General features: G+C 41.1%; 1 protein-coding gene across 5 annotated transcripts in view; it reads right to left on the bottom strand.

The window, feature by feature from the left end:
• The window catches only part of LOC105270713 (acyl-CoA desaturase), a 316,759-nt gene that overhangs the window by 92,290 nt on the left and 206,671 nt on the right, over positions 1-17,798 (bottom strand). For all 5 annotated transcript variants that reach the window (XM_011311831.1, XM_011311830.1, XM_011311829.1 and 2 more), the window contains one exon: positions 7,626-7,831. In XM_011311831.1, the coding sequence (XP_011310133.1) occupies positions 7,626-7,831 (206 nt within the window). The remainder of the gene's footprint in view (positions 1-7,625; positions 7,832-17,798) is intronic.

The following is a 17,798-nucleotide window of genomic DNA, read 5'->3' as shown; positions in this document are numbered from 1 at the left end:
TCCCTATCATCCCCAATCCAACCCCGTTGAAAGGATGAACTGCTCCCTTAGGCCGATGTTAATGTTTGATTTGTGCTGGAGACAATCACCGAGATTGGGACTAACACTTACCCGGATTAGCGTTTTTTCTCAAAATGTCGATCCATTCCTCCCTTGGCGTTTCACTCGCATCTTTAAATATGGGGCGTATCCCTCCACCCCCTGCGCCTCTGATTAAGTCACAAAATGGCGCCAACAAACCCCCTGACCCCTCTCCCACCAGACCCTGGTAATTACGATTGGAACAAATGGATTATTTTCGCGATCTGGCGCGGATATACATGGGTGAGGCCTTTGTGGAACAAGCAGAACGTTATGACGCAGGCCGAAAGGATGAATTACTCCGGGTGGGCAACTTCGGACTGAGAAGGCACCGACCTTTATCTTAGGCAGCGCAACACTTCGCAGCTAAGCTGGCCCACAAATATGAGGGACCCTATCAAATTGTCAATATCGTCTCACTGAGTATTTATGACTTGGAAGATTCACGGGCAACCGATAACGAAATACACGTCACAGACTTAAAACCCTACATTATTCGCCCCCTTTCAGACGATGATCTACCGGCGAGTCGAAGAAACACATCAGCCCTCGAAAGCCTGGGAGATTCAACAAGCGACCCTCGAAAAAGCCAGGAAAAAGACGGCCCTAGTGAGGTGATGGCGCCACCGAGACTCCCACCCCGACACCGACCCCAGGGAGAATACGGAGCACCCAAACCAGATACACCACGCAGACGTCCCCCTTCCCCCTCGACGATCCACTCGACTGGCTCCCGATCAGCACCGGACTCAGACAACGAGGACGACCCCATGACCAGACCCGAAGAACCCCCCCCCCCCCCCTAACACCCCCCGGACACGACTGTATCTGCACGCCCTCACCCTGCAATCCGTCCGTTCCCTACCGCCAGTCCTGAAACCCTCTCCCGCGACCCGCGGGACACCGGCCCTTTCCCCCATCCCCCGACGCAAATCCCTTCCTGCCCCTCCCCCTCCCGTGTCCAGGGAGGTTCGTCGCCCCCCTAGATACCCCAAAACTTCCCCATTCCCCTGCACACACCCCTTCTCTTCACCAGCTGTCGCAGGTGCAACGGTGACCACTGGGTGGAGGAGTACCTCCTGACAGGACGCCGTTGCTTCTTCTGCGGCCGCTAGGGCGTCGACGTTTACTCTTGCCCTGACTGCAGACACCTCCCCTGACCAGATCCCACGACCGACCCCAGTTCTTTGCGGGACTCCCAAACTATTCCTTGCCTTTGCCCCGCGCTCCCCTCACCCGAACACTCACGTCCGGCAAAAGCGAACTATATTGAGAATATAGAATATATTGAGATTCAAGTTACCTAAATTCCCCGAGTTATCATACAGCCCGCCGCACTTTGGTACTTCAAGTCCCCCCGTAAAGTATAGCAAATTCCCGCATATCGTGCCTTGGTTGGGAATTACCCAGGCTAATTCTCTGGCCAAAGTCAGAACATATTCGGGTGCGGTTTTCTGGAGCACAGCTCTTTATTTAAATGCGGCGGAAGCCGCCATGGAAAAGGCGAGCATTGCAATAGGCATTGTACCTAAAATTCTAGCTAGAGCTAGATCCGACCATGAACTTATGACTCATCTACCGTAGGGCTGACATACCTAGATTTACTGGATTCAATTCAAATGTTATTTTTTAAGAGATCCTTTCAACTTCTTGTATATATTCTTGTCTTCCTGGTCAGACTCGAGATACGCCTAGCTCAAATCGCTGTCACAATTTTTTAATTAGCCACTGGCTGGATTATCAAAAATATTGAAAATGAGTGAGACTAGCCTACCCAAAATATGTTTCTCGTCGCCAACGTATTAAAACCTCGGCAAAGCGACGTGTGTAGAGATGTCTGAAGTAGCACCTAATGGTCGTGGGTTGAGAAGTGCGTGAGGAACGAATGGTCGACTCTGCGCATGTGCTACTGACAACTGAGCTCTTACATGATGCTTTGAGCTCTCAAGTAAAGCAGGTTATCAAAATAGAATTAAAGAATGGCTGATTGGGTATCTGACAGTAACAAAGAGGACGATGAAGTTGAATGAGAGAAAAGTGACAAGAGCAATAACTCCGGAGATCTATTTTAAGATTACGAGGGCGAGATTGAATGATGAAATGCGTAAGAGGATTTTCCACGGGTGAACATCCCGAGTTAAATCCTCAAAACTATACTGGCTGTCGTCTCTATCATTCACGAACCGGCGCCACCCAGGTTTTTGTAGAGAATCTGACGAAAACCAGCCGCGAAGGAATTCGTCGACTCCGCGGACTTTCGGTAGCGCGTCTCATAATGTCGGGCCAAGATCAGCATGACACGGTACAGTGGGAGAGGTTCACCAATGTCTGAGTAACTCCGGTTACCGATATTAGCCGCGGTTGCGGCACCGTAACGCGAGACTAATGGGGGAACGTACCCCTCAGGTCGTTCGCGGAGGGATCTGGGCACCCCTCACACGTGTTCGATTCTCCTCCAGGGTAGCTGGACTCGGAACGAGACACAGATTACCTGCTAATCCTTCTCACCCCGCAGGGCGCTTAACATCTCAAGGCACGTGCGACATTAGCTTCCGGAGACCTTTCTCACCCACCTGATGTCCACCACATCTCGAGGATGCTTAGTAATAGCAATCTCATCGCAAGGCAAAACCAGAACTACGTCTCACGGAGGCACGTGCGATTGGGCCTACGGGAATCGACACGATTCCCGACCCTGGACCCACCCCAACTTCTCTCCCTAGTCTGAACTTCTCGGCGTCTGTGCGTCATCCGTTACCCCACAGCCACCAATCAGCTCGACGGGATCACGGGAGCGCTAGTCCTTTCACGTAGCCGTCGGTCCCCCGTCTAAATCGACGGCGCCCTTCCGAACCACCCATTTGGAACACCTGTACGTCGGCCCTGGACTCCCTAACACAGCTGGATGGATTTCAGGAAATAGGTCACAGCCATCGTCAGCATCATCCTTGTGTTCCAAAACATGGTCTCACCCTACCACGTTTCTTCCCACTGGACGATTGGTCTCCTTCACTTTCCGAGCGGCCTGATCGGCCGTCGTCCGATGCCCGATTCCTCTCTCGCTCGGCTCTTTCAGCCGGCGTTAGATGTCGTTTTCTATTACTAGTGACTTTCTCTAGTACTTTTCACTAGTAACGAAAAAATCTGGTTACAAATATCAGGCGAGCTATTGGAATTAATAAATGAAGCAAATCAGCAGTGGCAGCCTGCGAAACCCAAAGATGTTTATAATAATACTTATGCCATATTCAAGACTTGGATGGAACACAATTAAATTCGTATAATAAACGAAAAAATTCTCCTGGGATATTTTAACTATCTGTGTAGATCGAACCGCGGACCCTCGACTCTATGGACGGTGTATTCCATACTGAAAAATATTATAAATCTGAATAATGAAAACAACATTAGCGGTACTCCAAACTGAATGTTTTCCTGAAAAACACGAACAAAGGCCACAGGAAGAAAAAATCTAAAGTTTTCACTACTCAGGAAGTGAAAAGATTTGTCACAGCGGCGTCCGATGAACACTGGTTGGCTGTGCAGGTAAGTGAAAGAAATCATGAAATGTGAAATTGAAAAAAACTATGACTGGATGATTTAGTAATTTATTATTTAAAATTTGGTATAGGTATGACTCATTTTTGTTATGTTTGGAGCAACTCGACGGGGCGACCTGTGGACCATGGACGATATCGAGGACGAAGGAGGTTGTCTGATTGGCGACATTCCACTCACCAAAAGTAATGATCGTCGAACCTTTGCAGTCAGAGGAATTTTTTACAGTACCGTGAAGTTGTATATGGGATTACGACCACCTGACTATGATTCCAAGCATTTTTTTGTAGCTACAGAAACGGGAAATGCTGTCGTCGAAATATTGGAATCAACACCAATGCCAAAGTTAATTGCCACATATTTCCAGCTACCTGATCCTGAGAGTTATACAGGACATTCTTGTCGCCGGTCATCATCAACAATTTTTGTGAATGCCGGTGCTGATTTGATCTAGCTGAAACAGTATCGTGGCTGGAAATCGGATAAAGTAGCCTATGGGTATGTTCAGGAGTCTAAGGCTCAAAAGAGGAAGGTATGTGACAAAATTACCAATGCCATCATGGATCCGGAGGAACCATCCCGTGCCCCAAAAAGTTCCAAGCAATAGAGGAAAGAAGTGAACCAAATCGAACTCACACCCCCCCATCCGGCTGAAAATCAAGAGAATTCACCACCTCTCAAAATGTCATCATGACCGCAGCAAAGCCTTCGTCCTCTTTCTCCACATCCAGCGGGATTACATTCCAGTTTACGAATTGTCACAATTTAAATTTTTTTATCAACGGGCCAAAGTCTTGAGGAGATCGATACATTAGTGAGCGATTCTAAATTTTGTTATTTACTAATTTCCCGTTCCCTAGGAAATTAGCGCAGATTCGAAACTTCCATTCAAGAATCTGACGCATCGTCTACTTGCTTTATGATTATTATATGTACTAATATTTTATGATCGTCGGCTTTACGCTGTATATTTTCTGTTTTATTTTTCCTGCGTTGGTGCTTTTATTTATGCATATATTATTAATTTGATGCCCGGAATTTGCTCTACACCCCCCTCCCCCCTCCCCGCCCCTTCCCATGATACCCATAGCTCATTTCGTCGGAGCTAATGCCCCTCCACGCATGCTACCCTTTTTTCGCTTTTTCCTATGTCGAATCTGTCGGGTTTTCGTTTCTCTCCCAGGTCTCCTTCCGTCCAAGAAGTTTGACTTCAATAAGAAAATAATAGGTACAGAAAAAGAAAATATTTTTATTTCTCATCAAAAACCCCATAACCAAGAGACGAGTCAGTCTTGGTTCACAATGACTCAAACATGATGTTTACACTGAGTTTGAGTTCATATAGAATACCTAGCAGAAGTGCTGCTGGACAGTGCTCCATGAAATAACGCAACGCTCTCGCACGAAATTATCATCCACTCTCACTGTCAATTCTTCAATGCAATTAAGAATAACGACCAGTTTTTTCGTAATGTGGATGGATAATGAAAGGAGTGAGCCATCTCAACCATCTTCCTCATTCTTCTTTCTCATAACGGCATAGTTCCGCTCCGTAGTACATCACTTCAGATATTTTCCTGTGCAACATCGTCGAAATATTTGTCGACTATATCTTCAAAATCGGGCCAGTACTGGTAACAGATTCTCCATGATTGCAACTGAAGTGCTGCCCGAAAATTCGGAATCTATATCTCCCCATCCCCACCAGTCTACCAACATTTCTATAGAAAATCTGGTTTTAATAAATTTTTTGCTTCGCGACTTGGCATTCCTTCATCTTCCACCGTATTAGCCGATGAGGCTGATACACTTGCACTCGTTCACCCGAGTCTTTGCATTACCATACCATGATACAGTGAGGCCGCCACCAATGCTCACACGATGCGTACCTTATATAAGTTTCAATTGATAATGAAAACTCGTATTATTTAAATGAAAAAAAAAGTTCCACCAGCACGTTTTCCCACGAAGCTATGACCTGGAAACTTCGCGCACATTTTTAAATAATTTTTTGACTCAGATGAGCGACGGCACGGTTAGAACTTTGCTAAAGGCTTCTGGAGGGCCACCCTAGTCAAAACCCAAACTGAAACTTACATTTGTTGTAGGTTTCCAAAGGATGCCACCAGCTTCCTGACACATTCATATTATGAATGTTATCATTTATCTAAAGTTATTTCTTTTTTTTAAGATGACATATTGCGCATAGGCAAATGTGTCTGCAATAATTTCCATCTCATTTCATTCTACAGCATATTACGTAGGTATGTTCATCGTTTCGCAAGCCAATCAATTTATTCACGATCCCCGTCTCTTATCATCGCTGATTTGTAATGCAAGGCACCGCCTCAGTCGTTCTTCTAAGTATTAATTCCCGCGTAAGGATTGGTTTTATTGATTTTTCATTTGAAGTGTTTCTATTTATTTGGACTATAACTAATCCATCAACCCCCGTGTATGAATCACTTGACGATTCTCCATGTTGAATATGCTTCACCGCAATTAGTTGGTCATCAGCTGGTCGGGCAGTGAAGACTTCACTAGGCCTCTTTAGGTCGTTCCTCAGACCAGGGTGCCCATGAGCCAAGTATCTCGCGCAATTGAAGACATTGGATCCTAAGGTGCAGACATCTTTTGCGCCCGTATAATTAACCTGGGCGCGGAGAGGGATATTATTTATATGGGATCCTCCCAACCAACTATTTGGTTCCCCCACATACGGTTTCCAGAGTCGGATTGCAGAGGTAAAAAGCTATCGCTCCAGGTAAAAATCAATATCAAGTGTGCTGGTGCTGGTCCTGGTGCTGGAGTAATTGACATTTACCGAAAATGAAAATACAAATGTAAACGTGACATCCAAATTGTTGAAAAACATGGGGTATTTATCCCCCTTTGGTCAATATGCTGCACATCTATTTATATTACCGATGAATACACCCCTGTTACTGGCTTCCTATTCTAAAAATATTCACTTACAATTCATACGAACTTCTTTTTTTTTAATGCTTATTTTATATCGCTTCGAGTCGGAGGAGACTATGTGGCGATTGATCAAGACTTTTTTGAACCTGGTTAGATCTCACCAGTCTACCAGACCAGGAACTGAACCTGGAACCTATCCGTTGTGAGGCAACGGCCTTAACCACTACGTCAGGCCACCGGGCTCATACGAACTTCAAAATGATCGGGCTTTTTCCGATAGGTTCGTTGCAAACAATTAAGGAGTCCAGTTCTTCAGGCTGAAACCGCACGAGCGCTAAGCGTGAGTGATTATTCCTGAAAAACGCCACATAATTCTGAAGCTTGTGTGATATTCGAGGAATTAGTTTCCCGACCCAAATGTCGGCCAATATAATTACACCATGAGACGTAACTCTCAGTTAATATGTAAGAGTTTCATATCAGTTTGTCGTGGGGTTAATTTGACTGGATAATGTTTTCTCTTTAAGTAGCAACTACCAGATGGTATCATCAAAAAATTATCTATATAATACCATGTATACTGAAGTCAGCATAAATATTTCCTTCCATTTTGGAAGTGGGCGACATGGTTACAAGTGGTAATTACGTGAAGTCAGTGTAGCCAGAAAAGAAACAACCTATGCTGACTGTATTATAGATTGTACCACGCAGGGTAGAATGGTGCAATTGCATTGGTCGATCTTTGTGTCGAGAAAATAATCCATGAAATTTGTGATGCCCGAATAATTCACTTTAATGTTAGAAACCTAAATATCTGATTATCCGAGCTTGCCGACAGCAGGCCGGCTATGATTATTTCAATTATCAAAAAAAAATGGCAGAAACGAAATGAAATGAGAAACACCAAACCAAGAATTGACATATTCCACGTTTAACTGATTAAGGCATTTCATATATCAGTCACATGGAGATGTTTCAGGTCAAATCCGCTCAGTGTATGTATCAGCTGATTTACATAACTTTCAACATCCTAATCACTAAGAGTTATTGAAAATATCAATTACTTATCAAAGAATTGGATAACACCATCAGCTCGAATGTCACTCATATCGATTTTACTTCCATATTTTATGACCGCTGGATGTCTTTTCATCATAAGCCAACCAACGTGGGAAAAAAAAAATCCTCGATTGGCATCATGAGGATCCGCAGCTGTTTCCGTGAATCTGTGATGGGTTCTATGATCACGAATCCATTTAGTAAGATGTGTCTGTAAGCAAAAAACGAATCCTGGTCATATTGCAGATAAAAGTAGTTTCCACGTAAATGAATGAAGGAGTGCGTACTCAACTCCATCAGTGCTACAGAAGCTAACATATTTTTGGTGTTTTCCGGAATGTACTACGAACACGAAACACCCAGAGACAACTACCCCCCCCCCTTTCCCGACTGCCATATATTTTCACCGCCGTAAGTCAGAAAACACACCAACTATATTTACACTATTCTTTCCAACACTTTTTCCTCTACCCCTGGTTTTATCTAGGACTTTTTACTTTGCTGTATTTCGAGTAAAGTGTAATAAATTTAAAAATCTATTTGAAGGGAAACTTCGGGTTATCTTTCTCTTTACGTGCTAATTTCTCATTTAATAACCATTGCGTACTTTAGTACTCAGTCCTATGCAATAGGCCCCATTGAATGGGATTTATAAAATACTTTTTCCTCCGGACATCATCTGTCGTAACTAGCTACGGTCACCTCACCTCAAGGCTTCACCTTTTATTTGATATTTCGACCTACGCAGTGACCCAGCGTCCGCCAACATTTGTAGAAAGTCTAGTTTATTAAGGAGAACCATTGATTAAATATATATTTTGAATTTTATGTCCAAGCTTTTATCAGTAGTCGGTAGTCGAGCAGCGAAAATGAATATTTGATGAAAGTTGAGACGCAGATTCTGACACTTAACTAACGGACGAATCGTTGCCAATATTTTTATTCAATTCCTTTGGTAGATGTAGTTGCATGGAGGATAAATTTTTATTTGTCTTTTCCTCTCTTATTTTTTTTCTTAGCTAAGAGAGCGCAGCTTCTTTGAGTTTTCTTTCTTCTTTTTAAGTTTTCTGCTTCCGACACTTTTTATTCGAATGGCTTTGAACTCTTCCATTTTCAGTGCACGATTTTTTGTTCATTCTTCACTTCTCATTTTTTTTTGTTCTGTCTATTTCAGTTTTCAATCAGAGTTATTCTACTAATACTTCATCTCCACATCCGAAGTGTGGTTGTCGTTTTTTTCGGAACAATAGATTCGAACTAAACTACTTTTTTGAAAGCACGTGCAATTGGAGATTGTCCTTCTTTGAGTGTATTATCATTTTTCTCTTCTAAACAGGTGCATTTATGAATGTTTTTCTCAAAAGACCCTCCGCAACCTTATACTATCACGCCACTTTTAATAATGAAATCAGAATCTTCAATATTCTTTTCAGCGTGGTGACTATTACCTTCAGTTTTTACTCATTTTATTGTAAAATTTCCCTGTTAGTCTTTGAGTTTTTATGATGGAGAAGTATCCTTGGTTTGGCCCGCTATTCCAGCTGTATGGAGCTAAATTTCCAATCTGATTTTTTCAATTCCTGCATTTCTCACTTACTGCATTCTGGAATCAAATTAGTTTTCGCCCATGCATAGCTAGGTACCGATTTTATTTTCTTATTCAGACTTATTTCAATTCGTCGTAAAAGAATATATCTGAACCATTTTTTTATGCTTGGAAAATTGTGGGACCGACCACTATATTCAATTCATCTCGCTACTGATGCCGGAAGAGTGCAAGATAAGAGATAGATTTTCCTCTTGCTAAGACGGACAAGACAAGAGAAGAGACAAAATTGCAAGAGGCAGGAAAGAACAAGAGATATGGAACGAGAGAAGGAATAATTAATTTTAAGTTTTGTCAAAAACTCTTTATTTCTCAATCATATAACGCCATTGCTTTGAATAAACACATTATCAATTATGTTGAGGGTTTCTCCTCGAATAAGGCATCTTTTATGCAAGGAGAAAGTGCAGATGAAAACCAAGAATTCATACATACCAAGCACTCAGCGTTCTTGTTGCTCAATCGACTCCGGTATTTTCTGATGAGGATACTAGCTTTGGAGAACGGCCTCTCAAACGGTACACTCGATGCACATATTACCAAGTAATCGCGAGCCATATGAGGCAAACGAGGAAAACTCTTTGCGTTAGTACTCCACCACTTCAAAATGTCCTCGTCCATGCGTGCTCTTGCTATACTCAAACAGTTACTCAGCTCTGTCCTCCATTCTTCCTTCCTTCTTGATCCGTACAATAGCTTCATTTGTTTTCTGTACTCTTCGTCTGAGTCACTGTTGTTGTCCACTGACACCTCATTACTGGATATTTTCGTAGGGTATCTTCAGTATAATTTGTTTTCAATATCTTCTCGAACAGTTTATAGGATTCATTTTTCAGATTTTTGCCCGATGGAGTTTTCTCAAACGATTCAAGTTTATAACGAGGATCGAGAATCAATACCACACCATAGATCTAGTTCGTCAAACTATAATATTTAATCAATTTGTCACGGGCTGCTTTAAAGGCGATAATCAATATCTTGTCATCTGGACAAAGATCCGGCTTTTGATCTCACGAGTGGCATAACTTTTCGAGCTTATCTAACAAAATATTAGCTCCAACAATCAGTGCTGGGAGAGTCGGATATTTGTCTCCACCTAAAAGAGTTGAGAATTGTATAAATTAGTTCAAATACTTTTGTAATTTATGCAGTAATTCCCATTTAGCTTCATCAATGACCAAATGATTGAATTTTTTCTCGTTGCTTCTCAATGCTGAGATGGCTTTTTTCATCTTCAGTTCACCTGCCAATATGTCATGTGTGCTGTTCCACCTAGTTGACATATCCATAGGTATTTGAACTAGCTTTTCATCAAAGTTTTGGTAATATTTTTGACCTTGAGGGTTAACTGTTTCGATTTTCTCAACTTTTTGCAGACATTCCGAAGTCTCAATATTATAGGAAATTACTTCCTCTCCTTCATTTTATTTTCCGGTTCATCGTAGTCAATATCTTCATTATCATCATCACTCATCTCATCATTATCATTATTCAATTCTCCATCACCTAATTGTTCTTCATCTACGTTCTCAACTCTTTCAATAATGCTTGCACTGATAGATTGATGACGTGTGGAAAACAATGAAAATATTGATTTTCTTGGTGAAATTTTTTACCATTCCTCTCCATAAATTTTTGCAATTCATTCATAAAGATGCTGTTGACAGACGCATTATCCACAGTGATACCTTGGAGTTTATCTAAAAGCATACATTCCTTGATACATTTGAAAAACATTTCCGCGATGTCGGCCCCACTGTGTTTCCCTTTTGACGGGATGAAGTCTAATGCCAACGACTGGAGGCTCCACGAATCATCAATGTAATGGATAGTTATGGAGTAATAGGATTTACCTCTTATGGATATCCACCCTTCTAGGGTGAATGAGACACGTGAGCTGTTTCCCTGGACCAGTGCTAAAATGATAAGCCTCATTTGAGCATGAACCTCAGCCACACTTTCTGTCATGAAATGTCAGTCCTTTTTGAAATTTGAAATTTTCATTGATATTTCCATAGAACCTCTGAAAAGTCTCATCATCCAAAAAAATGAGGGGCAGATACTTCATCCAAACATACTCTACTAAATTGGTCTTGAAGAATCTCTTATTCGTCAACAACTACAACTAACATATCAAGACAAGAATTATCTGCTTTCTCCAAAATCTTTGTTGGGATAGAACGATATGGAATCAATTGATTTATTTCCGACGAAATGAAAAGAAAAAATGAAAACAACACATTATTACCAAATACCTTTTTAGAAAATGCGAATTTGTTCGTTTCATCAATTTTATGCCGATCACACGAATTTTTCTTCGCTTTTTTCGAACAGTTAATAATAGATATCTCTGTGATGCTTCGGTAAATACCACTTCAACCGCTGGTATTTCTGTTTTTCATTTTTATTTTCATTCTATTGTGGCATGAAGGAATTTTGCAGGAACCAAACTTAACCGCATTCTCGCTCTCTTTGTCATGACTGATTGTAGAATAATTTCCGTATTTTTCACTTTCACAAGTGGTATTTATTGACACTTTCTGATTATCTCTGTCTGAGGATTCTTCGGTATTACTCTGGTCAATGGTCCTACTGGGTTACAATGGTCTTACTGGGGACTTTATTGCTTGCTGACTGAATGAATGAAACGCTGTGTTAGACACGTGACACGAGACTGATCGCGAACGAGAAGAGGACAGTCGCCTACCACTCTTAGATCTGAACAGACCTATACAATGCTCCGGTCTTTCTCTCCCGTGCATGTATGTGTTGATGCTCGCATGCGGAAAAGTACCACTCGGTCGGTACAGGTAACGATGTGTAATGTATTCTCGCTTTATCATAATAATAATCAGGCAAAGTCGGGCAACATGACCACTACAGTAAAGTGATGCAGAATTTCCCTCTTCTTTTCCAACTATGGCTTTCTGAAATTTATGAGCGTGGATTTATCAATCTCACTGAAATGAAAACATAAATTGTCGAAGTGCAAGAGCACGCAAGACAAAGCAAGATTTTTCATTCTCTTGCTCATATCAAGATACGTGACTGCGTATCGGCCAAGTGGAGGTTTTATCGGTGTTACGTCACATGCCGATGCTGTCACGTATAATATACAGGACACAACCACTCCAAAAATGTGTTTGATTTTTTTACTCGTAATACGAGAATTTTTCGCGAAATAAGGCGGTAGGTACATATAAGTTGACTGTGAGCTTTACGAAGATATTTTTACTTTCTCGATTGATTAAGTACATGAAAATATCCTGTCATAGCAACCATCATAATGTCATATTTCCACAATTTTATTTTCTCTCAGCGTTCGATTCGTTCGTCAAAGTTGGCACCGAATATGAAGTCTGTCTCTCTCTCTTTTCCTGCACTTGTCCAGAGACTACAGGAGAGATACTCATACGCAAAGAGGATTGACGAAAGTAGAAGCTCAGTTCTCGGTGTTTGAGTGACCTCAACGACAACGTAGTTGCCCCCCACGGGAGTGAGGGTGCCATGAGCACTACTGGGGTGTTTGCGTGTCAGCCAAGCCTGTTACGCCTCAGTAGCAGTCCCGCTGTCACAGGGGCAAACTCGAACGTAGAGATGTAGTTCTCTGCGTCTTGAAAATGTCTTTGATTATTTTTCAGCCCAAATATATTGTTTTTAGGTTTAGAAAATTGATTTATTATTTTCGGTAAGGAGAGAAATCTTTTCACTTAGCCAATTAGCTAAGCATGTACCAGGAGCTAGATAAAATATTCAAATTGGTATGTTGGCAGGCAGCCTGCGTACTCGATTCGCACTTAGCGAACTCGGTCTCGTTCCCACTGACGATCTTTTTTTTTATTTTCTATAAATTGTTGCGTTCTTTTTTTAATCGGCAGCAATCGAATTGCATTTCCGCAGTTACTTACACAACATGTCATGAGGGGGGGGGGGGGTGAAATATTGGATAGAGCAACTAATTTTTTTTATTCGATTCTCACAAATAATAAAAATCTATCGGGCTAGAAAAGAGTGAGGAAACATGAAACAAATGTTTTTTTTCATATTTTTTATTCTTTTCTATCGTGTTGGTTGTGGTAGTTTCTCCAATTATATCAGCACAATTTTTTTTTTGTATAATTTTGATTTGTGGCATTCTCACATTAATCGTGATACCCATTTTACCTCGGTAACTAAGCTTCTTTTTATCCCTACTTTATCTTGCTTAAGAGTTTGTTGTTCCTGTCTAAAACTTATATGAAAAACATTGTTGCCTACAATTCCTCCCCCACCATTCTACTTTTCTCCCTGTCCACTACTTACTTAAGATTAGGTATGTGTTGTCAATGAGCATGTACTATAACTGAAATACTTAATTTCAAGTTGATACGTTGGCTCGTCAGTTTCGCTCGGAGTCCCAAGCTGCACGGATGCTTTTCTGTGCCCTCTCTACTCTAGCGTTTCTAATTTCATCCTTAACCATCAAAATAGTGTATTGAGTGAAAGGCCTTCCGTCATCCTTCTCCGAAAAAGACATCGAGGAGGAAATCGGAGCCAACGAAATTGAGGTTATCGCCATCAAACAATTTACTAAAAAGGACAAAACTAAGGATACAAATACAAAATTGCCAATATTCGCGATCACAGTCGGACCAGGCACAAAAATGACGGATATCGCTAAAATTCCCACAATCGTACATCACACCTTTAAAGTGGAAAAATTTATATCCAACGGCCAACCACTCCAATGTTTTCGCTGCCAGCATTTCGGACATGCAAGCAGCCACTGCAAGCTTACACATCGCTGCGTAAAATGTGGACAAAACCACGATGCCAAAGAGTGCACATCAAAATCCCTCAGATGTGCTAACTATGATGCCAACCACGTAGCCAGCTTTAGAGAGTGTTCTGAGAGGCAACTATACATCACCAAGATGGCCAGCTCCAAAATAACCACAAAACCTCCAGCAAGTCGGTTGACCGACCACACGCCCACTGGACCACCAACCTTTCCGTTATTGTCTGGATCAGCCTCAGCCAATCAACATCTTAACCTAGATGACTTTCCTCCGCTCACTGCTCCATCAACCACCGAATCATCGCAAAACCCTCGAACCACTTCAACGCAGCCTTCTAGACCAGCAGCCTCCAAAGCATGGACTCCAACTCCAACTCATTCTTCAACTCAATTCAATTTAAGTAACGCAATTAATTACTTCGCAGAAGTCAGAGAAATTGTTGGTGAATTTAAAGAAATGAATATCTTTTCTATCATTTCTAGTGCCAGAGAAATGATCTCAAGGCTCAAAAAAGCAGATTGCCATTGCCAGCATATTCACCACCAATTTCCCTCATGGCTCCCACGAAGAGACTTAATTTTAACATCCTTGCGTTAAATATTAATGGTCTTAAAACTCATCTAATAGAACTAAATCATCTAGTTCTAAATCATAATGTAAAAATTCTACTTCTTTCAGAAACTAAGTTGAGTAAATCTACCAAAAAGATAAATTTACCAAACTTCAACATTGTTAGAGCAGACAGAGTCGACAAGGCCGGTGGTGGTGTGGCAATTGCGATCCACAAGTCTCTGAAATACAACATTCTCCCTTCTCCCATCAAATCCAGCACCGAATATGTAGGTACCGAAATTTTTATTGATAATAAGAGTGTACACGTTTATTCCATTTACAATCCTCCGAATATAAAACTTGACTCCCACCTAATAAAATCTCTATTTGATAGAAATCCCTCTACCATACTGGCGGGCGATTTCAATGCCCATGATCCCACCTGGAACTCCCAAGAATCTAACCCATCCGGTATTGAGCTAGTCAACCTCATAACCTCCAATAACCTATTTCTTTACCAGCCTCCCTCTCCAACCCATTTCCCTGGAAGCGGAAACACCTCCAGCACTATCGACTTCGCTCTCACTAACAAGTATTTTATAATCAAATCATTTAACATTCTCCAAGACTCTCCCTCCGACCACTTACCCCTCATTTTCACTGTTTTCGGCAACTCATACTCTTCAGTTGATACCTCCAGGCTTAATTTCTCGAAGACCGATTGGCACAATTTCCGATCTGACATCAACGAAGCCATCCCTTCGACAATCCCGACCTGCTCCAATCAGGTGTTGATTGACAACAACATCTCCCTTCTCTCAACAATAATCAATTCCGCCATAACAAATAATACCCCTCGCTCAAACGGCCTCACTAAAGAAGAACCCTTACCTCCTCTCCTGATTAACCTTATCAAAACCAAGAACTACTTAAGATCCAAATGGCAAAAATCCCGTAACCCCTTCTTAAAATCATGGGTAAATTTCTACAATAAAGCAATCCACACAAAAATTACTGAATGGCGTAACAACATCTGGGACACCAAACTCAGAAAGCTCAACCTAAAAGACCAATCCATATGGCGAGTAGCCAAATTTTTCAACAACTCTCCCAAACCCACCATTCCCCACCTCACTACTAACTCTTCCCCTATCACCGACTCAGTAGGAAAATCAAACCTTCTGGCTTCCCACTATACAAAAATTCATGAAATCGCCGACCAGAGAGGTAACCACTCCTTCTCTGAACAGGTCCTCTCATCAATTAACAACTCACTAAACAAGACACCCATCATCACACCAAAAAACAAACTAACTTCCCCTAAAGAAATAAAAAGCATCATCACTAAACTCAAAATCAAATCAGCTCCAGGAATAGACAAAATCCCCAATGTAGCAATCAAAAACCTACCTGGGAAAGCTATCGCTTTCTTATCCAACATATTCAACGCCTGTCTAACCCTCCACTATTTTCCGAACGCCTGGAAAACAGCCGTCATCATCCCAATCCTAAAGCCCGGAAAATCTCCCTATGATCCAGTCAGCTACCGCCCAGTAAGCCTGCTCCCCAATATGACAAAAATTTTCGAAAAAGTCATTTTTCTAAGACTTAATCACTTTACTATCAAAAACAATATTATCCCAGCTGCCCAATTTGGATTCAAATCTAAACACTCCACTACCCATGAACTCCTCCGTATCACGAACCACATAAACACCAATCAAGAGTTGAAAAAAGATACAGCCATGCTACTACTCGACAGTGAAAAAGCCTTCGACTCTGTCTGGCCATCAGGTATTACTTATAAGCTAATTTCTTTAAACATTCCGCCATATCTGACAAAAACCATTAAATCATTTCTTACTGACAGATTTATTCAGGTCAGAGTAGATCAGATATTATCAACCAAAACTAAAATCATTGCTGGAGTTCCCCAGGGCTCTATTCTTTCTCCAACACTCTTTAACATATATATATCCTCTGTTTTTTCAATCACTCCACCTCTTCTCATCTAGCACTTCCTTAAATAAAGCGATTTCCAGACTTGAAAATGCGGCCTCGTTAATAATAAATGAACTAAACAAGTGGAAAATTCAAGTCAACACAACAAAAACAGAGGCAATCCTTTTCACAAAAAAGAGGTCAAAATGTAACATATCATTAAGAGGGCAACAAATAACTCCCTCTCCATCTGTAAGGTATCTAGGTCTCCACATAGATAATAAACTTCTGTGGAAAAAACACATCGAACTGTCAAACTCCAAAGCCAAAGCAATTTTAGCTAGATTATACCATTTATTCAAAGCCTCCACCCTTAGTACTAAATTGAAACTCATTCTCTATAAAAGCCTGGTGAGACCAATACTAACGTATGGTTGCCCAATATGGTATAATGCAGCTAAAACACACCTCAACAAACTTCAAGTAACTCAAAACAAATTTCTGCGAATCATCGGACATTTAAATTATAGAACTTCTGTCAAAAATATCCACAAAGCATCGAACATCGAACCCATCCTTCCCTACATCCTCAAACTCACCTCCAACTTTGAATCTAACATCAAATCCCACGATAACATCCTGATCAACCACCTCAAAGTTCACAAAAAATCCTCTTGGTCATATCGCTGACCCTCTCCCCCCTAACCGCCACCCTATCTCGCCTCCTTCCCACATCACTCCCATTTTCAACTCATCAATCATAGGGTTTTTTCTAAATTCTCATCTTTTCCCTATTCTCACTTCTTCCGTAAACGAATCAACTATTATAAACAACTAACATGTTACAATAAGCATTCCCACATTAGATAAAGAGCCACTGGCTGGAGACCTAGTGCATAAGCATTACTACCTGTACATACCATGTATATATGTAAATGATGTTAATAAACTTTTTACTACTACTACTACTACGCTGGCTCGTAGGTAACGTCTTCGACTGGCACGCTGTAGATTCGAGTTCGATTCCAGTCTTTATGATTTTTTTTTCTTTTTTATTTATATAATATCCTTTTTTTTTTAATAAATGGCCAATCATTAATTGAAATACCTCATGAGAATCATAAGGAACAGTAATTCGATTGATGATTGGCCATTTCCCTTTTAAAAAAAAGCATGTAACGTTTTTTGTCAGCTTTTTTTGGCGCTATGCATATCAAAATATATCTATATAATATGATATATATATATACATATATAAATAATATATATAATATATAATATATATAATAATATACATATAT

Source organism: Fopius arisanus, unplaced genomic scaffold, assembly GCF_000806365.1.
Source record: "Fopius arisanus strain USDA-PBARC FA_bdor unplaced genomic scaffold, ASM80636v1 scaffold00093, whole genome shotgun sequence".
NCBI classification, from domain to species: domain Eukaryota; kingdom Metazoa; phylum Arthropoda; class Insecta; order Hymenoptera; family Braconidae; genus Fopius; species Fopius arisanus.
The sequence above is the reverse complement of the archived record's forward strand: the minus strand, read 5'-3'. Positions and strand labels throughout refer to the sequence as shown.